The sequence below is a fragment of the Spea bombifrons genome, chromosome 10, assembly GCF_027358695.1.
Source record: "Spea bombifrons isolate aSpeBom1 chromosome 10, aSpeBom1.2.pri, whole genome shotgun sequence".
Taxonomy (NCBI): Eukaryota; Metazoa; Chordata; class Amphibia; order Anura; family Pelobatidae; genus Spea; species Spea bombifrons.
In genome coordinates, this window is record NC_071096.1 from 5,001 (window position 1) to 29,352 (window position 24,352).

At 42.7% G+C, this 24,352-nt stretch overlaps 1 protein-coding gene across 1 annotated transcript in view; it reads right to left on the reverse strand.

The window, feature by feature from the left end:
• Nucleotides 1–23,617, reverse strand: part of GAS2 (growth arrest specific 2) — a 24,580-nt gene extending 963 nt beyond the window's left edge. Inside the window, exons 1-7 of the mRNA XM_053449205.1 lie at nucleotides 23,558–23,617; nucleotides 13,657–13,773; nucleotides 12,754–12,911; nucleotides 8,917–9,041; nucleotides 5,557–5,698; nucleotides 4,162–4,225; nucleotides 3,639–3,783 (exon numbers count right to left, since the gene is read on the reverse strand). Of these exons, the coding sequence (XP_053305180.1) occupies nucleotides 3,639–3,783; nucleotides 4,162–4,225; nucleotides 5,557–5,698; nucleotides 8,917–9,041; nucleotides 12,754–12,895 (618 nt within the window). The 5' untranslated portion in view covers nucleotides 12,896–12,911; nucleotides 13,657–13,773; nucleotides 23,558–23,617. The remainder of the gene's footprint in view (nucleotides 1–3,638; nucleotides 3,784–4,161; nucleotides 4,226–5,556; nucleotides 5,699–8,916; nucleotides 9,042–12,753; nucleotides 12,912–13,656; nucleotides 13,774–23,557) is intronic.
• Nucleotides 23,618–24,352: the final 735 nt, after the last annotated feature.

Consider the following 24,352-nt stretch of genomic DNA (forward strand, 5'->3'; position numbering starts at 1 on the left):
CCCAAGGAGAACAAAGAACAGGAACAGAAATCCAAGGGCAATCAACAAGATCTGCTACAAACATGCAGATAATTAGACATATTGCTAGCGAAATCACAATGGAATTGGGGATTTCACATCATAACAGAGACTCCTAGGCAGGATATTTCAGTATAGGAGCCCTTCAGGACTGGAGCACCCCTAGATTTTGGGTGATATAGAAAAAGGTTGACTGATGAACCCATTACCCTGGCAACCAACACGATGCTCCAATCAGCAGGGACATTCCATTTGTTGCTTTGGCGCTAAATCCAGTCATCAAGTTTCTTAAGGGAACAAGCAGCCTGTCATGCCCCTCATGTACTCACTGCGCCTCTCAACACCTTACAGCCTATCCTGGTCCCGGTTGCGCTCCACGAGTAGGTCGAGGCCACAGACTAAAGTAGTGGCGCGTACCCACGATCTCGGTTGTGCGGTAGGCCGAATCCCCAGCCAAATGTTGGAAGGCATGTCCAGTACATCTTCCAAGACCTCTACCTGTGCTACAGTGAAAGCTGACACGTGGGATTCTGGAAACCCCTCCTCTATGCAGTCTGATCCTCCAATAGATGAAAGCACCCTCACAACACACCCCGCTCTCCACCAATCCAGGGAGGAGTTGGTCCAACAAGGGGAGAGGCAAAGCGTAGCTGCACTATAAAAACCCTTCCGGCAAAGAAGTGATGGGAAGTTCGGATCAGTAAAGTGAATCGGTTCATTTCAAGTGATTAATTGAAATGAACCGATTTGTGAAGCAATTAATCGGTTCACTCAATGAGACTCACAGCAGTTACCGCTTCCCAGTCCCTCCCTGCAGTCACATTGACGATTGGCCCCGCCCCTTTCCTTATAGTCTATGAATCCTCCTGCCTGCCCAATCAGGATTATTTGTTTATTTGCATTACACACCAATGTATTGTACAGTCATGTAATATGTGGTACACACCAATGTATTGTACAGTCATGTAATATGTGTTAAACCCCAATGTATTGTACAGTCATGTAATATGTGTTACACATCAATGTATTGTTCAGCAATGTAATATGTGTTACACACCGATGTATTGTACAGTCATGTAATGTGTTACACCCCAATGTATTGAACAGTCATGTAATGTGTTACACCCCAATGTATTGTACAGTCATGTAATGTGTTACACCCAAATGTATTGTAGTCATGTAATATGTTACACCCCAATGTATTGTACAGTCATGTAATATGTGTTACACCCCAATGTATTGTACAGTCATGTAATATGTGTTACACCCCAATGTATTGTACAGTAATGTAATATGTGTTACACCCCAATGTATTGTACAGTAATGTAATGTGTTACACACCGATGTATTGTACAGTCATGTAATATGTGTTACACCCCAATGTATTATAGTCATGTAATATGTGTTACACCCCGATGTATTGTACAGTCATGTAATATGTGTTACACCCCAATGTATTGTAAAGTAATGTTATATGTGTTACACCCCAATGTATTGTACAGTCATGTAATGTGTTACACCCAAATGTATTGTAGTCATGTAATATGTTACACCCCAATGTATTGTACAGTCATGTAATATGTGTTACAACCCAATGTATTGTACAGTCATGTAATATGTGTTACACCCCAATGTATTGTACAGTAATGTAATATGTGTTACACCCCAATGTATTGTACAGTAATGTAATGTGTTACACACCGATGTATTGTACAGTCATGTAATATGTGTTACACCCCAATGTATTGTACAGTAATGGAATATGTGTTACACCCCAATGTATTGTACAGTCATGTAATATGTGTTACACCCCAATGTATTGTACAGTCATGTAATATGTGTTACACATCAATGTATTGTTCAGCAATGTAATATGTGTTACACCCCAATGTATTGTAAAGTAATGTAATATGTGTTACACCCCAATGTATTGTACAGTCATGTAATATGTGTTACACATCAATGTATTGTTCAGCAATGTAATATGTGTTACACACCGATGTATTGTACAGTCATGTAATGTGTTACACCCCAATGTATTGTACAGTCATGTAATGTGTTACACCCAAATGTATTGTAGTCATGTAATATGTTACACCCCAATGTATTGTACAGTCATGTAATATGTGTTACACCCCAATGTATTGTACAGTCATGTAATATGTGTTACACCCCAATGTATTGTACAGTAATGTAATATGTGTTACACCCCAATGTATTGTACAGTAATGTAATGTGTTACACACCGATGTATTGTACAGTCATGTAATATGTGTTACACCCCAATGTATTGTAGTCATGTAATATGTGTTACACCCCAATGTATTGTACAGTCATGTAATATGTGTTACACCCCAATGTATTGTAAAGTAATGTTATATGTGTTACACCCCAATGTATTGTACAGTCATGTAATGTGTTACACCCAAATGTATTGTAGTCATGTAATATGTTACACCCCAATGTATTGTACAGTCATGTAATATGTGTTACAACCCAATGTATTGTACAGTCATGTAATATGTGTTACACCCCAATGTATTGTACAGTAATGTAATATGTGTTACACCCCAATGTATTGTACAGTAATGTAATGTGTTACACACCGATGTATTGTACAGTCATGTAATATGTGTTACACCCCAATGTATTGTACAGTAATGGAATATGTGTTACACCCAAATGTATTGTAGTCATGTAATATGTGTTACACCCCAATGTATTGTACAGTCATGTAATATGTGTTACACCCCAATGTATTGTAAAGTAATGTTATATGTGTTACACCCCAATGTATTGTACAGTTATGTAATACGTGTCCACACTGCTCAGCAACTAAACTCACACTAATGTGCATCACCTTATCTACAACATTCATATTTGGGCTGCTAAAAGTTAGGGGAGGTGGGGGTTAATTTAGGGACAGTTACGATTAATGGGGTCTTTAGCATTAATTTAATGGTGAGGATTAAGGAGTTCTTTGAGTCAGTAAACTGGTGACTCAGAGCTGCTCTGAACAGTTCTTTGAATCAGTGAACTGATCTGTGAGTGCGGTGCAGATGACTCACTCTAGGATCTTACTACTAGTGCAGTTAATGATTCACAAACTGAACTGTTACAAATGAGTCGTTCAGTCTACTGAACTGATTCATCTGGTTCATTGAAAAGAATCAGTAAAAAAAAAAAAAAAAACAATTCGTTCATGAACTGGACATCACTACAGCAAGGACCACAGTGCTCCAGGTATAAAGCTCCAGCGCTCCAGAGCTCCAGAGCTCCAGTGCTTCAGCATCCCTCGCCTGCTGCTCTCCCCTACCTTATCGGATTACCTTCACCTGCACCTTTGCTCCAACTCCAAACCTGACACAGCCTCTCCCTATCAGATCTCCTCTCCACCTTCATACATTTGCTGAAATGAAAGACATTGCATCTGTCCAACTATCAGACATTTCAATCTGTTGATGTGTGACCGTATTAGATTGGCGAAAAATGGTGAAAGATATAAAATATGTTGTTTCCTTCGTAAATAAAGAGATTGTAATGCGCCTAGAGCTAAGCTCTAGGATGAATGAAATGGCGTCTGGAGGCTGTAAAGGATGTTTTTGAAAGAATGATATTACCGCGTCATCTAAAAGCTTCCCGGTGCTCTTCTTCCCAGGTGACTTGGTGGGAGAAGGAGATGGTGATGGGGTCGGGTTTGAGAGGATTTCTTCTTGTTCAATCTCCTTCTCAAGCTTTATTAATCCAGGAGGCTCAATTCCAAACCTGTTAAAGCATAAATTTACAGCTGAAACAGTAATTCTGTTAAGTCATCAATTTACCCATATTTCATGCTGAAAATTGTAAAAAAACAAACAAAAAAAACCCTTGATTTTTAAACCATCTACCAAGTGTGCCAAACATATGAAGAAGGCAGGTGGGCATATTCTATAGGTTGTAGCCTTAGGGTAAAGAAGGTACACGGGGGAGACCAAGACAACCTACTACCGACTTCAAATCTATCTCCTCTCATATGGCTCTTATAGGAGACACCATCTGCACTTTCTAACAGCTGGACACAAATCGCTTTCACTTAAACCCAATTTGAAGAAGATTCTGAAGATTCTGAAATGCAAATATTCCCTCTGGGATCTGGTGCTTTACCTGGATGCAATTCTCCCCAACTCCAACAGACACAGGCAAACTTCCCGGGGCTGTTTGTGAAGCACTGCAGGAGAGACGGGGCAAAACTATGTAACCAGAATACAATGAACATTAATGCCACAAGACAAGAGATGGGATGTATGGGTCCAGACCCGGAAAATGCTCAATAAATGCAAATTATGGCTGTAGATGTGATCACAATCCTATTCAACAAATGCTCTTACACGCAGAGGACAGACAGATAATAAAGATGCCTTCACTGAAACCCAAAATTAGTGTGGGAACGGCCAAACCGTGTCTCCTCTTTAACTGAGACGATATACATTAAGTAAAGGTTTCTGGAATTTTCTGGAATCCAAACTACTTTGGTTTATTTGGTTTTCTGCGTAAATGAAGCGTTTTCGTGGAAAGAAGATAGTAGGACTGTAGCAGCCGCTGACACGGTGGGCAAGTGTGTTTCAGAAGGCATCTTGAGGGACATTCACATCTGATAATTCATGCAAAAAAAGGAAGCCGGGCCGGTTACCGAGATGATGGTGCAGACACGGAAATAACACGGAAAAGTCAGGCAAGGGGTTTACGACAGATTTCCTACCTACAGGGCAAGATGATCCTTTTTGGACACCAGCTATTTAGGCTTTGGTGAAAGAAACCAGAAATATTTCATAATAAATACAAAGTTATAGCACTTGGTCTGCCTATAGTGAGCAAAATGTGACAAAAGCCCCAACTACCCAGCAAACGGAATAGACAGATACTTAGAAGAAGGGGCAGAAGTATTTTGTGAGTTTGCTCATTGCTCAGTTACAAACACAGAAATAGGACGGATGATAAAGGGTCCATCCGGGCTGAAACTACAGAGAATAAATGAAAGCCTCATATGGATCTGTACTAAATACTCATGCCATCTCAGTGCCATCAGGGCACGGTTTCTTTGTCCGCTTTGTCTTGTTCTGGAACTTGCATAAAACGAGCGACTTGGTTAAATCTGCTATGCCAGTAACATAATGGGAATATTAATAATGGAGGAAGGACACTGGGCACCTTCATTGGTACAACATTTATAGGATATGACACAGAATTATCACCCGAGACGACGCTTCCAAAACAGAATCTGGGGACATCTGAGCTCAGCCAGCGTGGCTTAAAAGATCCATCGCAGCGTTTCCTGAATTTATGCTTAAATAAAAAGGTCTCTAATATTTAGAATTTAAATCCAGTGTTTAGCTTTTCTCACAGCTGGACAGTTACACATCAGTCCCATCAACTCTTGCTTCCACCACCCACTTTGTGAAGAAATGCTCTTAAATCCCATCTTGGTAGCTAGGTTTAGACTATATAGCAGTGGGTGATCTTAAACATTAGCCTTTATTCATTTTCACTGATAACACTTACCCAGATCTTCAGACTCAAACAGGCAAGTGTCTCCTACTCCGATACTCCGGCACCACTTTAGGAAATTGGCGGTGTTATCTCTGGCAAAGAAGGAGCCGGATGGAGCATTGACTCTGCAGGGGATCCTATTTGAAGACAGACTCTGTGGGTACAAGAAATTGGAGGTGACAGGAGAGATTGGGTCAGTCGTAAGGACAGGAGAGAACACAACATGAAGAAGCTCCAGAGCAGCTCTATACAGGAGGCAGTCTGTGTATCTGAACCCAGGGGGTACCACGGGGACAAAATAGCAATTAAAACCAGCCCTGGAAATAATTCAAAGCCAGTCCCATATTTCATGGTGCAATTTTTGGGTACACCGGCCATGGCGGATTCTAGATCCAACATCGTAACATACATACGAAAACACATAGACCCTAATATCACTGCGGCCCATGACATCACTGAAAACAAAGTTATTTAAAAAGAAGAATTGACATCCACAGTTTAGTGATGGGACACCTGACCATTAAACCAACAGTTACATCACCTTCTAAATACACGGACATTAATATGTAGTTGGTCCACTTCAGCATACCCAGACATTTTGGACAAAGCTCTGCTTCCAACTTTGTGGGAACAGTTTGGGGAAACCAGCACGGGGAGATAGGAACGTATCATGGTCACGTGATGATGAGTGACCCCGCGGTGAAACCCAGATTGCTCGCATACTATGTGCAGGCAGCCAGAGGGGAAGCTGCAGAAGCAGTGGGATATATATATATATATGTATATAGGTGTGTACTTCTGTGTGTGTGTATGATAATGCATGTGTACTAGTGTGTGTGTGAGCATGGATGTGTTCTTGTGTGTGTGTGTGAGCATGGATGTGTTCTTGTGTGTGTGTGTGTGTGAGCATGGATGTGTTCTTGTGTGTGTGTGAGCATGGATGTGTTCCCGTGTGTGTGAGCATGGATGTGTTCTTGTGTGTGTGTGTGTGAGCATGGATGTGTTCTTGTGTGTGTGTGAGCATGGATGTGTTCCCGTGTGTGTGTGTGAGCATGGATGTGTTCCCGTGTGTGTGTGTGAGCATGGATGTGTTCCCGTGTGTGTGTGTGTGTGAGCATGGATGTGTTCTTGTGTGTGTGTGTGTGAGCATGGATGTGTTCTTGTGTGTGTGTGTGTGTGAGCATGGATGTGTTCTTGTGTGTGTGTGTGTGTGAGCATGGATGTGTTCTTGTGTGTGTGTGTGTGTGTGAGCATGGATGTGTTCTTGTGTGTGTGTGTGTGAGCATGGATGTGTTCTTGTGTGTGTGAGCATGGATGTGTTCCCGTGTGTGTGTGTGAGCATGGATGTGTTCCCGTGTGTGTGTGTGAGCATGGATGTGTACTTGTGTGAGTGTTTGGCAATGGATGTGTAATTGTGTATGCGTGAGCATGGATATGGGGTGAGATGGAGTGTGTGTCAGTGAGGATGAGAGGTGTGTGTAATTTGTGTTTGTGTGTTCATATATGTTGTATGCTGGAAGGAGGGGGCAAAGAAGGCCCAGATCAGTTGCGTGGGGGCCAATGATGGCACAGACCAGCTGTTGAAGTTGGGGTGCTCGGGTATTTTTTGCACCAGGGCCCCGTTAGATCTAGGTTTTCCCCTGACCTACCATAAATTCTGTAGTGTATGGTGTAGTTGTGTGTGTATGTAGTGTTATAGTCACTGTGTGTGTATATGTGCCTGTGGTGTTACAGTGGCTGTATATAGCGCCAAGGATTTAAGCAGCGCATATAAGTGGGTGCATATGAGTATATGTGAGTCAGGAGCAGACAGGCATCATACATCCATGAGGTGGCAGAGAGTACAGCTACCCGGTCGCATAAATGTTAGGTGTACTACCTACCACAGAAAGGTCACATGAACACCCAAAACGGTGGCATGACTGGGTAATGAGCCGTACCCCCACTAGTGTTTCCAGATCGCAGCACAGCACAGAATGACATCTGTCCACTAGAGTACTTTCAGATACTTTAAGAAGAGAAGTTGCCCGGTCAGATTTACTTCTGGTGTTAACAAGAGGAGTTTGAGGAGCTTGGGGCTCTGGGAGAGGAGGACAGACAGCTGAGATGGATACTCACCAAGAAGGCTCGTAGGAAATAAAGCAGAGTCTGATGCAATGGAGTAGGCCAATCGGTTGACTACAGCGCTTGATGTCATAAGGGTAGCGCAGGGACCAAGCCCAAGTAAAATGTTTGGTCAGTCCTGTCCGATGTGCAAATGGCAGCACCAATGGATGAAAGAACCAGTGATCTGCTTCTAAACCCAATTTATCCAACTCTAAGGAAAGACGGAGTGGCGCTGCTGTGATGCGTGAACAGTGACCTTCCACAAAAAGCCTAGATTTCTGTCTCACGGGATCTGTCTAAACATTTATGTGATTGAGGAGGTGAGAGCTCACGTTTACCGTGCTTTGCGTAAAAGAATCTCTGTTTCTAAGAAGTACCGAGCCCAAGAACCTCATCAATGGGAGCTCAGCTTTACAGATTATCCTGAAACTATTTTAATTAAACTTGACATGTTTCCAAACATACCTATTGTTTGCTTTTCATTTTTTATTGAGTTCCTCACGGTTAATTGACTTTCCATGTGCTGGGACCACGTCGTGTTGACATATATGTCCTTAATAAGCAGTGCCCTAAATGCCGTTCTCAGGTTTCACGAGAAGCGTCCCCTGCTGACTCGTTTTACGGCCTCGTCTCCCTGATGCAGGACATAAATGTGTGAGTGGAAAGCATGAGGTCATCCCTCAGGAATCTGGCAGGTTGGCTTCTCGGCTTCTCATACTGAAATAACACTCTATACCTTTCTTTTTTTCACATAAATTGTTGAGTACATTTGTGAATTTAGATAATATTTTGGGATTGTTTTTTACGGGTCTGGGGAGCACCAAGTAACTCATTTATATTCATGCAGGATGCCATTGATTAGGAATTAATAATCGAATGTTCATTTATGTCTTTAATGTATTGACCATTTTTAACCCCTTAAGCACAATGGGCGGTCCCTAAACCCATTGAAAACAATGCATTTTGACTTTTGCTTTGTCATTAAGGGGTTAAATAATAACTCATGTGTCTTACAGTTCTCCCTGCAAGCAATGAGATCAATTTACTTGTTAACATCAATAACGATTACAAGTATCACTAACACTCAGGTCCAGACTGGCCATAGGACAAACAAGGCAAATGGCCAGTGGACCGGTGGCATTACACACTTACCTTTACTGCTTCTTGCTTTATGTGACAATTTCTCGGGGTCTTTATTCAGCCGTTTCCCCCACTATGGAATCCAGCAAACCCAAACGGCCGAGTGAGAGCAGCCCCAACACTCACCTTCTCCTGCTTCTTGGTGTCCAGGTATTTCTCCTTGAATTTATTCTGCAGGGATTCTGCAAGCTGGCAAAGTAGCACCCCGTTATCCAGCCTCTCCAGGAAGGTCTCTGTTGTGATCTCCTTCCCTGGGAAAGACAACAAAAGGTCATAGCTGTCAAGATGCACAGAGTAGGCAAACATCTCAGAATGGCCCAAGTGAACCCATTACCTGAGACCTTCCTAAATCAGCTGAACTTGTGAATCTGCCGCTACACCTCGAGACCTAGGTAAATATCCCGGGGCAAACTCTGACACCTTCCGGGTCTGCTGATATACGTTTGATCCAAGAAACGGGGCAATTCATGGAATAAGAGGCTCAGACCAAACATAAACCGGGAGCTGCAGGAATTGTTTGGCCTCCTATAGATTCTTTATCCATTTATTGGAATTTGTTTATCCTCCTATAGATTATTTACCCATTTATTGGAATTTGTTTATCCTCCTATAGATTATTTACCCATTTATTGGAATTTTTTTATCCTCCTATAGATTATTTATCCATTTATTGGAATTTGCTTATCCTCCTATAGATTCTTTATCCATTTATTGGAATTTGTTTATCCTCCTATAGATTATTTATCCATTTATTGGAATTTGTTTATCCTCCTATAGATTCCTTATCCATTTATTGGAATTTGTTTATCCTCCTATAGATTATTTATCCATTTATTGGATTTTGTTTGGCCTCCTATAGATTATTTATCCATTTATTGGAATTTTTTTATCCTCCTATAGATTATTTACCCATTTATTGGATTTTGTTTGGCCTCCTATAGATTATTTATCCATTTATTGGAATTTTTTTATCCTCCTATAGATTATTTATCCATTTATTGGATTTTTTTTTATCCTCCTATAGATAATTTATCCATTTATTGGAATTTGTTTATCCTCCTATAGATTCTTTATCCATTTATTGGAATTTGTTTATCCTCCTATAGATTATTTACCCATTTATTGGAATTTTTTTTATCCTCCTATAGATTATTTATCCATTTATTGGAATTTGGTTATCCTCCTATAGATTATTTATCCATTTATTGGATTTTTTTTTTATCCTCCTATAGATTCTTTATCCATTTATTGGAATTTGTTTGGCCTCCTATAGATTATTTATCCATTTATTGGAATTTGTTTATCCTCCTATAGATTCTTTATCCATTTATTGGAATTTGTTTATTCTCCTATAGATTCTTTACCCATTTATTGGAATTTTTTTATCCTCCTATAGATTATTTATCCATTTATTGGAATTTTTTATCCTCCTATAGATTATTTATCCATTTATTGGAATTTGTTTATCCTCCTATAGATTCTTTATCCATTTATTGGAATTTGTTTATCCTCCTATAGATTCTTTACCCATTTATTGGAATTTGTTTGGCCTCCTATAGATTATTTATCCATTTATTGGAATTTGTTTATCCTCCTATAGATTATTTATCCATTTATTGGAATTTGTTTATCCTCCTATAGATTATTTATCCATTTACTGGAATTTGTTTGGCCTCCTATAGATTCTTTATCCATTTATTGGAATTTGTTTGGCCTCCTATATATATCTCCGGATATCGTGTAATGAAGCCAAGATGTGGGTTTCATTAAGTTGCGCGTGCGCGGCTGTGCTGCATGTACCAGGCGTCCCCAAACGCCGAGAGCGCGCCTCCTGCTGAACATCTGCGTTCAATGAAAAATATATTAGGTGTCGGCTTTCGATTTGCCATATTTTACGGCTTTGGAAGGTGGGATTTCTCTGCTGCAGTGGAGCCCCTGACATATTTTACCGTTCACGTATATTGATTTAAACGAGGCAGCTGAAAAACTGGGACTTTTTCCGTTAAATGGAAAATACATTAAGATCCTTAAACATTTCAAACAAGGAACAAAAACGGCAGCAGGAGAAAGCCCAAGCGTTTCACTCGTTAGCAGAGCCTGAAACGATACATTCTTGGGTCTTACCAAGCGCTAACGAATATTAGAGTGCGCGCTCGCGTTACGTAAACATATAAGGAGCTCCATTTATTCGTTTTTAATAGATACTTAGGTCAAACTAAGTATGTGCAGACACAGCGACAGGACATTTCACATTCATATGGAATAGCCAAAAACCTGCTTTAACATTGGTGAATAATGGGCTAAGCACTCACACAGCTGTGCACAAGCAGGTATTTCTCTAAATCCTGCCATAAATAGTAAAGTCAATTTTGTTTTAAAACCTTAGGGAGATCGGACTGGTGAATAAAAAAAATATTTCAATAATCCAAAGAAAATAATAATTCTGGAAGGAATTTACCTTACAGAAGGAGATGGTGATGTAAAGGAAAGTCTGCTGTGAGCGGCTCCTGCTGCTCGGGCTGAAGTGAGGCCAACTTGAACAGAGCATTCACCCCCCCCACACACCATTCACACTCACTCACACAGAAACTCACATCCTCTAAACCCAAACTCACCCCCCCACACCCAAACTCACACAGAAACTCACATCCCCTAAACCCACACCCAAACTCACCCCCCCCACACACACCATTCACACTCACACAGAAACTCACATCCTCTAAAACCAAACTCACCCCCCCACACACACAAACTCACACCAACCACTCACACAGAAACTCACATCCCCTAAACCCAAACTCACAACGACCACTCACACAGAAACTCACATTCCCTAAACCCACACCCAAACTCACCCCCCCGCAAACTCACACCGACCACTCACACAGAAACTCAGATCCTTTAAACCCACACTCAAACTCACCCCCCCACAAACTCATACCGACCACTCACACAGAAACTCACATCCCCTAAACCCACACCCAAACTCACCCCCCCACAAACTCACACCGACCACTCACACAGAAACTCACATCCCCTAAACCCACACCCAAACTCACCCCCCCACAAACTCATACCGACCACTCACACAGAAACTCACATCTCCTAAACCCACATACAAACTCACACCCACACACAAACTCAGGACGACCACACTCACACACAAACTAACACCCCTTCACACACAAACTCACACCGACCACACACAAACTCACGCCCCTGTACACTAACACAAACTCATACCATCTACACTCATTCACACCCCAAGCTTACTCACAAACTCCTACAAACTCATTATACTTAACTCACATACACCCCCCCACGCACACACATGCTCACATCTCCACAAGCAGACCCAAACTGCTACATTCACTCACACCTCACACACACACCCTCAATGACATCCTCGCATTCACTCACACCTTCACATACTTATACCTCCCACACCTCAGACACTCAATTTCACACTCACATTCACTCTAAAATATATATCCCCACATACACTCATACCCCTAGACACCACAGTTACTCACATCTGCATGCTCACACAAACTGATACCCCCACAAACACTCACACCCCACACTCACTTGCATCCTCCGCATTCCTTTACACCTCCAAGCTCAATAACACCCCCTGCATGCAAACACTTACATCACTGCATCCACTCACACCCACACAAACGCAACCTCCCCATTTACTCTCCAACTTATCCCTACACACATTCACTTACACCTGCACACTCACATATAAACTGATACCCTCACACAGATTCACAACCCCACACTCACCCCTGCCAGACTTGCTTTGGGTTAGGATTTAGCCAAAAGCCCGCACACACCCAGCAGATATTAGGGTTGCCCTGTCCAGTGAATATATATAGTTAAGAAACACATGAAGACTTTATGTGGCGGGTGGTCTGGTCCTCGTTGCCCATGGGATGATAGGCAATAAGGTTCTCTCACCAAGGAGGTTTGTAAGCCACAGGGCCAAATCTTCCTTCATAGGCAGCAGGTCAGCCTCATGTCGGATGGTCAGCCATTGGCTGTACTGATGCACGTCAGATAAGCCAGGGCCTCGGGCGGCTGGGCTCGTAGTGCACATCATATCCCAGGAGAAAGTCCTACACATGAGAGACCATGTATGAAAAATCAGAGGACACATACAATGATCTTGCCACCTTTCCATTGAATTCCCCTTAACCTGAAATGCCTGTTTTCTTTTGTATTTTTACAATTAGCCAATAAACCCCAAATGTGGACCCCAATTGGCGGATATCTCCAGGCTACCTGAACCCTAATAGAATCCAGATCCAGTAGCTGCACTGGGGTGTTTCGCCAAAAGATACTGCATGATCTTATTGGATCTACATGTTACCAACCCGCACGTATCGGTCGGTCACAGAAACATTCCCCGTATAGACAGACAGACAGAGGACACCGCTGGCTAATATTTAGGGTGGAACCTAAACCCCATGCCCTGGCCATTACTGCCCCAAAACCGCTGTACTAAGACAAAGCATTCATTGCGCTAATTCATTAGCGTATTAAGCAAATAAAGGTTTAACTGCATAAAAACACAGAAACTGCAAAGCTCTTTCAATTTCTATGGCAATAGCCTATCAGTGCCTGCTTTTGGGTCACATGGCAATTAAGCTTTGCATATAACCCTTTGTTTAATCTGATTTGTCGGAGCCTGTTGAAGAGCTCAAGGTATAATTCCGCTCCAATTTGTTATTAATTTACAAACGCCTTTTAATTCTGCTCCAAGACCTGACTTCCAGGGCATGACTGTCACACTGGGGTACTTCACAGAAACAAATATCCACTCAGCCCATTTGATTCACTAAAAGTTAAAACCCCACTCACCTCCACAATGCTTTTCAGCTTTGGGGCAGCTGTCAGCGTCTTCCACGATCCAGACAGAGTCAAGTCAACTGGATTGTTACTCGGCTCTCTCTTCGCAATATGTGCCGGTCCCTTTCCCTATAAAATGAAAAAGGCATCTCAAATTCAGAGAGTCATTGTCAGGCAAAGAATTTCGGCTCCGCGGATGGTTTACAGTATACCTAATGGCATGAAACCGTTTCAACAAACGGCCGGGTAAATTCCTCCCCCTCGTGCGGCTCCGAACACTGAGCGTCTATTGAGAACACAGAGGGAACTTTATTTTTGGAGACCTAAGCTCACAGGACGCTTCTTGTGTTTTGCCAGCAAAGTCATTTAAACTATCTGCTGATATTTCTAAATAACCATTTCCTTCAAACAATGTCAGGGAACTGGGTCATGTGCTGAAAGTGAGCGGCTTCTCCGGGCGGCCGGCACCTTTTGGAATTCATTATTTGATACTTTCAGAAGATTTGATAATAATGTCTAAAAGGCCATTATTAAGGATATTCCCACCACGAGCGCGGCTGTGACTGGCCGGGATGAATAAGCGGTTTTAGAATCTACACAACGCTACGATATGATAAGATATGAAGAAAACACCCAATATTATCACCAAATGGTTATAAAACCAAACAGCTCAATTTCACACAAAAACATTGAAATCTCTGGAACTATTTACCTAAATGTCACAAAACTGAAATGATCCTCGTTATCTCACCAAGTCCTCGTCTACACGACTAACGAAATCCACTGAATATAGTGAATGCACAGAACAAATATTCTATAAAACATTTCTAGTTCTGGGGGGAGGAGAGAGAAAGGGTGAGAGAGAGAGAGAGGGAGAGAGAGAGGGAGAGAGAGGGAGAGAGAGAGAGAGGGAGAGAGAGGGAGAGAGAGGGAGAGAGAGGGAGAGAGAGAGAAAAGCGGGCTGGGCTTAATGAGACAAAATGGCTTCACACATGTCAACATTTCTAAAAATATTTTAAATGAATTCATATGAAAACTAATTAATTTGTGAATATATTAACCGGAGAATATTACAAAAGTCCTTTGACAAACAAATACACGAACCTCCGAATGAATTTTCTGCTGTTTAATTGATTTCATTGCTGGCCATTTTTGCCTTTATGGCAGTTGATTATCGTGGAACGATTTGATTTAATTTCTAACGCCTGAGGTATCGTGGGATGAGCATTGAAGGAGGGAGGTCTCTGGTCAGACCGCACCTAGAGTGGTGGGGACAGTTTTGGAGAAGGATCTTAAAATTCTGGAGGGAGTTGAGGAGGTGACTAAACGGGGGTAAAAAAGATTAGGAAATACTGAGGGATTTCAATATGTGCGGTTTGGGTGAAAAAAAAGAGAGGGGATGCAAGAGAACGAGAGAGACGGGGAGGAAAGCAGAGAGAGACGAGGGAGAGTGAGGGAAGGGGAAGAAGAGAGAGAGGGGAAGAAGAGAGAGAGAGGGATAGAAGAGAGTCGGGAGAGAGGGGATGGGAGAAAGACACTTAAATTCATAAAGGGATTTTTCAAAGTACATGAGGGATGTTTATTTCAAATGAGGAGAAATGTGAAAGATTTGCATAAAATGAAACAGCCTCCCAGCAGAAGGGGTTGAGGCCAATACAGTGAGGGGAATAAAGACAAGAGCAGCTACTGTTTAAGGTGTAAGTCTTTACTACAGACTAGGTCGCGTGTGATATCCTTAGGACCCCTGAGACCCTTAAAAAAAAAAATCACATACATTTTCAAGAAATAAGTGGCAACAACAGACAGACGAGCTTAATAAACCTTGGAGGGAACCACAGATAATACATTCATTTAGGACGGAGACGCCTCAGATCAGCTGACAAGTCACAGAAATGTCTTTCAGGGGGTATCACCAGAATAACGGCTTATTTTGTAAAAAATGTTTATTCTTACAGCGTTTGATGTTTATTGCTATGAATGTTATGCTGTCAGAGGAACTGATCTTTCAAATAGGCTGCTGAAGCATTATTGGGGTCTTTGAAGCCTGTTCATTGCATTCAGGCGCTGGTACCCAGGTGATATCCATGCAGAGACGCGCATGAACACTGCCTCGCATACAGAAAGCAGACCCCTGCCTCGCATACAGAAAGCAGACCCCTGGGTATCACTTGAATGTGTCCTTAGATGTCACCCCACCGCCTGATCAATAGTGTTTGATCACAATGTGACTTAACATTAATAAGATGGCCAGGTGCATCTTACACGACATTCCGGGGATCCCAGCCGTGATTTGGGGCAAAATGTTCTAATGCCCCACAGCGTCTGATCCCGGGATCTCTCTGAGCCCCTCATTTTTCATTGTAACTCCGTATGGGCCGGATATTGAGATTGCGACTCATTCACACGGAGCTCACTCCGTATTCACTCGCAGGATGGGATCTGGTCTCTCGCTGTCAAATTTCACATGTACACGAGAGACGCACCTCTAGTTACCCAAATACTGAGCGCTCTCATAAAGCCGACACATTCCACAAAGCGAGGGACGCGTCAGACATCTGCCAGCAAACAGAAGATGAGCTTGGAAAATGTGCAAGTTTTTCTGAGAAAAATAAGATACAAACAACAACACAAAGAGCGCATTCATTAGAGCCGAGCGGCCGCTCCACCGCATTATTCACGTTGAATATCTGTAAACACAATCAGCGCTCAGGGCAATTCAGTCTGATTACAGGACAAATCTGCCCCAAATTCACATCAGTGGCTGATTACGTGATAATAGCCCACGAGTGACTATAAAGGATAATACAGGAGAAGATTCCAGCTCCCCGGCACAAATCATTCCCCATCCCGGGAAGGGGGTCTGGGCTGCGAATGCATGAAAGAATTCACTCACCCTCAGTCTGTGCTCGGCGTTCTGCAGATGCCCCTGGTGCTCTCTAAGGGCAGCTCGTCTTCATTGTGCGTGGGGTATTAGGGGCTGTTAGGAGCTCGTTTGTGGGACAGGCTTTAGGGAGCGAGGTCTGAGCTGATCTGCAGCGCGAGGGGGACACAGTTACTGCAGGATAACGTCTTTTTCCCAAAGATATTATATTACATCGAGCTCTTGGCTCCGGCGTCCACATGAGGGCTGCAAATCCTGCACAGAAAGTTAATGGCGAACCTTGTCTGCCCCGAAAACACTCACTTCATCAACTGCTCTATACAGATCTATCCGATATATTATATAATATTATATATTAACGTTATATTATATATTAACGTAAAACATAGTGGAAATATGGGGGAAATGGGTGATTTGCATTAAAAAGTCTCAGCTTATTCTTTGTCTTTTGTGGAGTGACTGAGAGTCCCCTCACCGTGTAATCTCTGCGTGACTGTCAGGGCATCTAATTTAACGTTATCACAACCTATGGGGTTTCCATGAGAACTCCCTGTGTGGGGCACCCGAGCTGCGCATACGCTGCATGGCTGGACCATCCTTTGGTGGTAAATGCCTATGATCCGGCATTGCGTGAAGGAAACATGGCCCAAGAACCCTGCCCCATCGGAAATAACACAAGACAGCAGTAAACGCCCCGTGTCAGGAAGCATCACGTGCTTCTTTTATAAGACGGAAGGAAGCTCGTTCATTTGAAATATATAATTTCTGGAAAGGGCGGGAAGCTTCAGCAATTTTACTGACCATGGCTGCACTTTTGGACATTTAGGGATAAATGTCCTGGGTGAGCGCACTGCAGGCCTTATAGGCGTTTAATGTAGAATTCAAGGACTTGGTGGCCCTCAAGCAAAAATAATGATTATAGTAAAAATACACAATCCAGACCTAAAAAAGATTTCCAGCCACACAAGCGTACGATGTTCAATGCCAAGTGACGCACGGACATCCATCGCAGGAGTCCCCTCTTCTGGTGATATTTTCCTAACCAGGTGTCCCTGTTTTCCGCAATGTCAGTTCTGTTAGTTCTTTACAGGTAAATCAAGAGCACCACGGCAATAAAACTCCGAATAGTGTGTATAACGTGCAGGAATTGTACTGACACTAGGGTGACCACGTCGGCCACATATAAAGTTCACATATTACCCCCTGCAGCACTTTACCTGCCGCTCAGCAATATGTGACAATGACATATGTCCTGCAGTACATGGCTGGGGGGGTCACCCTTTCTGACCCCCCCTCCTTATGGGGCCACAGACCCAATTCCTTCAATTCCCTTATTACCAAGGAAACACTTTTCAGGCATTTCCTGGTTTTGGGTCCTTTAAACAAAATAGTTTGTTTGGCAGAAATGAAGCTGCCCTTTTTCTTGTAAATCTATTTGGGTCTAAATATAAATAAAATTCATTCTTACGATTTAGCAAGAAACACCTTCTCCAAGTTTAATTACCGCTGCATCCTCATTTCCCCAAACGCACATAAGGAATGGATTCATTTAAAGTTTGTATTTGTAATTAATGCAAATGAGTAAGGCAGAGACCATTGATTTCTCCCAGGAATTAATTGGACATGATCAATCACTGAATCAGCCGCGTGGCAGCGAGGTCATTTGTCACATTGTTAATGTCATCGTAGACGCGTGTGCCCTCCCGGCTGGGGAAAGATGGAGAGCCCTCGGGACTCGGGGCAGATCATTACACGGGTGGCAATTAATGCATGTTCTACCGTGGAGAAGCCTCATTATTCTTCATACGCATCTAACGACATCTTAAAAAACACAAAATAAGAACAGAACAAAGAAAATAGAAAAAATGAAAGTTTTTAGAAAGAAGTGGAGCCATCTTCTCTGCTTTCACAAAAAACATATGCTTTTGTCAATCAGAGGAAATGTTTGTGGTTGAAGCTAACGAAGTGTCACAGATCTGATGCCAGAAGCCTCATTAACCTTCACATTTAACACTCTTCACTTCTGCAATGGTTTGTATTATTGGCAATAAATTGCATATTTTTCCATAAATCCCGGGCACTTATTTATTGATTGTTCCAAATACCGGAGACTGTAAGAAATCCCTTCCTATAATAACGTTCACCAACATGGCTGTAAATCACGTGCAGAACCATAACATGAATTACCGGAGACTAACCAGAGCAATTTACAGAAGGAACATGAAATCCCTCGGCAAGCAGCAGATCTACGAGCGCTCGTTGGACTCCTCAATCCCAATCCATGGGTTATGAGAGGGGAGCGCAGCGCTCTCGCGTGTCCATGATAATCTCATGAAATGTTGCCAGGAAGATGGATCCTTTAGGATTGGGGTTAACAAGTATTTAGGGGGCATTTTCCTTACATATGTGCGGGGTCTTCTGGCCAGAGAGGACGTGGGGCAGCCTTCTGCAGGATGAGGTCGAGCTTAATGTGAATAACCTACATATAAAACTGGGGCAAGCCGGTGAAACACGATTCACCCGGCAGGCACACCAGACTTCCCTCCCCACCTGACACGCGCATGTCCGTTCACTGAAGCCTGTGCGCTTTCCTAGGCTGACCTTTTTAGATTGCGTGTTTTTGTGATTCCAGTTCCAATAGGACGCGTACATTGGATTTGGTGAATGAACTGTAACTATACTCACAAAAAAGGGAGAGCCACCGGAAAAAAATACACAGTTCAAACACATCATAGTCAAATATTAATAATTAACAATAAACATTAAAGTGGCTGCTGGCTAATTTTATGATGTCATTGACCGCGGTAATGACCTGCAGTGATGCGCAGGTGATGTGCAAACAGAGACACTGTTCCAAGCGGTTGGAGATGGATGCACGAGGGCAGTAATTCCATAGAGCGTAATACCGGAGGATGAGGCAAAAGGCGGGGTGAAAGCGAAAGCAGTCAGGACGGGCAGCTATGGTTCTTGGTCGAGGGAACAAGAGCGAATAACAGGAACACTGAAGGTGGATTAATAACTAAACGCAGAGGGACAGGAGGTGGGGTATTTATTTACAGAGGCATTGAGGTGGCTATCCTATACCTGGTCAAGGTTTCTTGAATTGATTTGTTGTTGCGTTGCTATGACATCTGCATAGCAACGCTAATACCCTGTCGGTATGACGGAAGACGCCAGGCCACGCCCTCCCATGGCAACCCGAGTGAGGCAGAATGGGGGAATGCGGACCCGCATACTGTGCGTGTTGCCACGATGTCACTTCTAGGAGGAGGGTAAGGGCAAGGTTGCACCCGCCATATTGGATGATGGCGAGGTCACCCTTTTCCAGCTTAGGGACCCCTCGGGACTTGCATCTCCCAGTTGGTTGGGTTAGGGAACTATGTGGATATGTTCTGTACAATTTCTGCAAATCAGCCTCTAGACCGTAATGTCCTAATCTATGGAAATGTATAAATCGGGAGAGAAAACGCACAATGAGAAGAAGCGTAAGAACTTTGCCCCACAGTGAGTCCCCGCTCCGGAGGATGTCGAATGTTAGCTCGCCCTCCAGAGGAAAATGCCCAGGGGGCGCTATAGCACTGAAATAGGAGGCAAATATCTTCCGTAAAAGACCAAGGACTAATTAAGGTTTGAGTCTTTACAGCAGGAAAACGGGCGTTTGGACGGGCCGAATGGGGCTGATCTATTAACAAAAGGCTTTTTTAAACAAATAATAGCATTTTAATTGTAAAATCTGACAGGTCACTTTAACTCCAGAATCCCTTTTTCTAACCAATTGGGCAAAGCTGGAATAAACTTTTTCACTCAAATCCATTCGATGAATGTAAACGCAACAGATAAATTGTTAATTATTTAGAATAAACCGGAGACTCGATCCCTGTAATCTACAGACAATTTCCTTTCCGGTACCGGCTCCGTTTTCATCGTATGTAAATGTTTGGATTTTATTCATCTCTGGAGAAAGCAGCGTCAGCGAGAGCGCTGTCAGCTCATCGCTGTAAGTCAGGGCTAAACGTGAATGTATTTCAAGGCTGGATACGTTGGATCTGGCAGGCAGCGGCCCCCCGGCGAGGGCTATTCTCTTGGCTAAGACAGGTTTCAGCATTACAATAGCTCTAAGCTTGTCAAAGAAAGGTTATTAAAAAGGTCCTGCCTTTCAGGCTGTGTGTTCAATAGGAACAAAACTGCAATACTGTGGGGATTTCTTTTTCTATTTAGTCATGTCATTTGGCATTTTGCCTGTGGCTAAAAACGTGATACCATCTGTTATACTCACTAAATGGCTCTGGCTTCTTATTTCCAATTACTTTTTGATATTTTTCATTTTTTTTATTTCTGGGACTTTTACAGCTTGCACCGTACTGAAAAAGAAGTATTTGGGTAAAATTCTCAAATTGTGTTTCTAGTAAAAATGATTATGTGAATGTTAACCCCCGGGGGGGGGGGGGGTAGATGGGGTGTTCCAGCTTAGTGTAGCATTTTTTCTGCCATTTTTGCAGGTAATTGTTGCAGGAAACTAGCCGAAAACCACAATTAATGGGTTAAATATCAGATAACACAGAATGGAAATGTAAAGGGATTTGTTTGCTTTGTTCCGGGGACCCATTTTTTAAGTTTGTTTTTAATTACAATGTGCAGGTTAGATGCTACGTTAGGACATTGGCCACGCGGCGAGTTAATCTGACTTTAAAGACAACTTACTTACTTTAAATCAGTAATGCAATTACGACGTAGATGTCAAGCCGTATATATTAAATTCCAGAAATAGATCTTATACAGAACTGTGATGAATAGAATTATGTCTAATAATTGTTATTAATTATTTTTCTGGTATATGATGTGGTTTAATATCTTAAAAAACTCATATCCTCTTCAGACCGGAGAATTTTCCAAAAAGAAATGGAAAACCAGTTCCAGCAGGTGCTGATATTACTATTTCTTCTCGTAACATTATCAGGGTTGGAAGCCAAGAATGAACATTTGTGAACCATTGCCGGCTAACGAAACGTCTGCTAGAAAGCGCGTGTCCGATCAGTTACCTCCATCCAGGGATCAATTACTTGTTATTTTCAGTCGGTCCCTGTAAATGTTTGAACTACCATTTAGCCAAATAATCTTCCCGACGTCGACATGCCTGACAAACCAATACAGGTGAAATACATCAGGAAATAGAAGAATCTACGCGGCCGTCCACGGACCGGGTGCCAATAAAACCCATTCCTTTATCAATTTTGTTGTATTTAAAAATTAATATGGTCATTTCTTTTTCTTGTAATTCCTTATAATTCCAATATTTAACGTTAAGTGATGAGTAGCATTTTAAGCCCAGCCGATTTGCCTTTTCCTTGGTACCAGGGTCATACTGGAGAAGAAAAGCAGTCCTGCCACTTTAAGGCCAGCAGCTTAACACACATGGCCGCACGCTACGCTTTTACACTATCACGCCAGCTCGTATCCAGCCAGCAGCTGCACATTAGAGCACTGGATCTGCCACAAGAGTGGCATCAAAGCTAAATGGCGCTCACCATTTGGCACTGGCCCACAGGGCATTTACCTGGTTTGCCAGATGGCCAGCCTGGGCCTGCTTGGAACCATTAGATTTGCTGCAGGGGGTATTTATTGTCCGGAGTGGGTCAGCTTCCTGGAGCAGAATCCTCTCCCAGAGCTGGAGGCCACTAACTTCACGGCCGTCACTTTGTGGCCAGCAGAGAGCAGCAAACGATTCGCTTGCAGACGGTGATTTATTTCTGCGTTTGCATCTTTTTCTCTGAACCTAGGTTCCGCAGTTTTGCTGCTTGTCTATGAAAAGGGAAACTGGTAGCGCATGCTGAGAAATCGTACACAATCCTGCAACCCGAGAGCTCCTTACCGAGCGGAGAATAAGACACTTTGCGGCTTCAGATTAACCCTGCGATTCCCTCTCCGTGACTTTGTTTATGTATCAATGTAAATGTTTACAGTAACCTGAACTGTGATAATTCTTTGAAAAGATAACGGAGCCTTTCCCAAACCAGCTACTATTTATCTTTGAAAACACCTTTTGTATGTCAAATATAGGTCCAAACAAACAACAAAAAAAAGGAAAAAATAAAAAAAATGGTTGGAAGAAGGAAAAATTGAAAAGTTCCTTGAAAAATTGTGATGAAATAATCAGTCCCGAAGCTTTGTTAGAGATGCCAAAAGATACATATCTGTCTCTATCAAACTCAAGGTTTTCGTGACTGTCACAAAATCAATGCCTCTCTTGGCATTCTTGATGTAAAGGCGACTAATTCCATGGAGACAACTGAGAAAAAATGAAATCATTCTGTGCCGACGTTTGAATGCAACAGCAACGATTCTCTGAGACGCTTTAACGCCTTAATGATAAAATGTCTTCAAAGCGTCCGCATTTTTAGGAAAGTTCAGTTAGCGATACGTAATATAGACTTTGTAACCAAAAATGCTACAAAAGAAACAGAAAACCTTTTTTATTATAAAACATTGGCGTTATTAAAATCCATGCAAAGAAACTCTGTATCCAGGAGGAGGATGGGACTAATAACTGGACACCGTTATTGTTATTGCACTACATTTTCCGAATAACTGATTCCGTGGACCCGCATGAGTCTCCACTCACCAGTTATTTATAAAGCAAGTTCATAAAGTGTAAAATAATTAGAAGATTAGAATTAAAAGATCCTTACCCCTGTCCTCAGTCCAAAGACCTCCCGTGGGCTCTATCCTGAGAATGTTGCAGGGGCAGATTTCTAGAAGTAAATTTCTAGAAGGTGTGAGAATCCACTGGCATCTTTCTTAAAAAAACACTGGAGGATCCTTTGAAATAAGACATTTCATCAGAGACGTGTCAGAGGTGTAACAACATGATTTGGGTCTTGCTACAACGCTACGGAATATGGCGGCTCTATATAGATAAATTAATAATAGGACGGAGTACACAATCCAGGCCCTCTCAGATGTATTATTTCAGCCATACACAGCTGGGGCATTTCTCATTTTATTTGGGAATATGATCTACTTTTCCCTCATTACCTTATTGGGGCCACGCCTGGGACAGGCCTTTGGTTAACATCTCTTTCTTCATAGGATCCTTTCTTAGCTCCCTCTTTCAACCCTGCCCATTGTGCTAGGAGGTGTGCTGGGCCACCCCTGTTAGCGGGGAAAAAACATAAAATGACTTCAGTGTTATAACAGCTCTTACACCTTATGTCACGAAGCCCTCGTGCCCGAACAGCGTCTTGCTTAGTGAATTACTCAGGGAACACAACCAGAAGATCAGGAAACAGCCAAAGTTATACAGCAAGCAGGGAATGCAGAATTCCCTTTACCAAGGGGTCTGCGATTGCGCATGTGAAAGGGTTAGGTGGTCACAAAGCAGGGTCGGGAGCGGCTAAAGGGCTCGATCGAGAGCGCAAGAGCAGACTCTGTAAATTAGAAGCGGTAAGACAGACGCAGTAATCGGTAAGAGGGGGTGTAATGTAATTACCCTGCAAATAAAGCAGAGGATAAATCCAATCTAATTTGGAAGTGATGAAGTGCGTTGGATTGCCAAGTAATTATTTATCAGGAATCGAGCTCTGGGCCTCACTATGATCACAGAAAATGTTTCACAAAACTGCAGGAAGAGCTTCTGCTGTGTCGTGCTTTGAACATTGCACTTAGCGTCAGGGTCCTCTCCAGGGGTTGGGTGCAGGGCCCCCTCCAGAGGTTGGGTGCAGGGCCCCCTCCAGAGGTTGGGTGCAGGGTCCCCTCCAGAGGTTGGGTGCAGGGTCCCCTCCAGAGGTTGGGTGCAGGGTCCTCCTCCAGAGGTTGGGTGCAGGGTCCCCC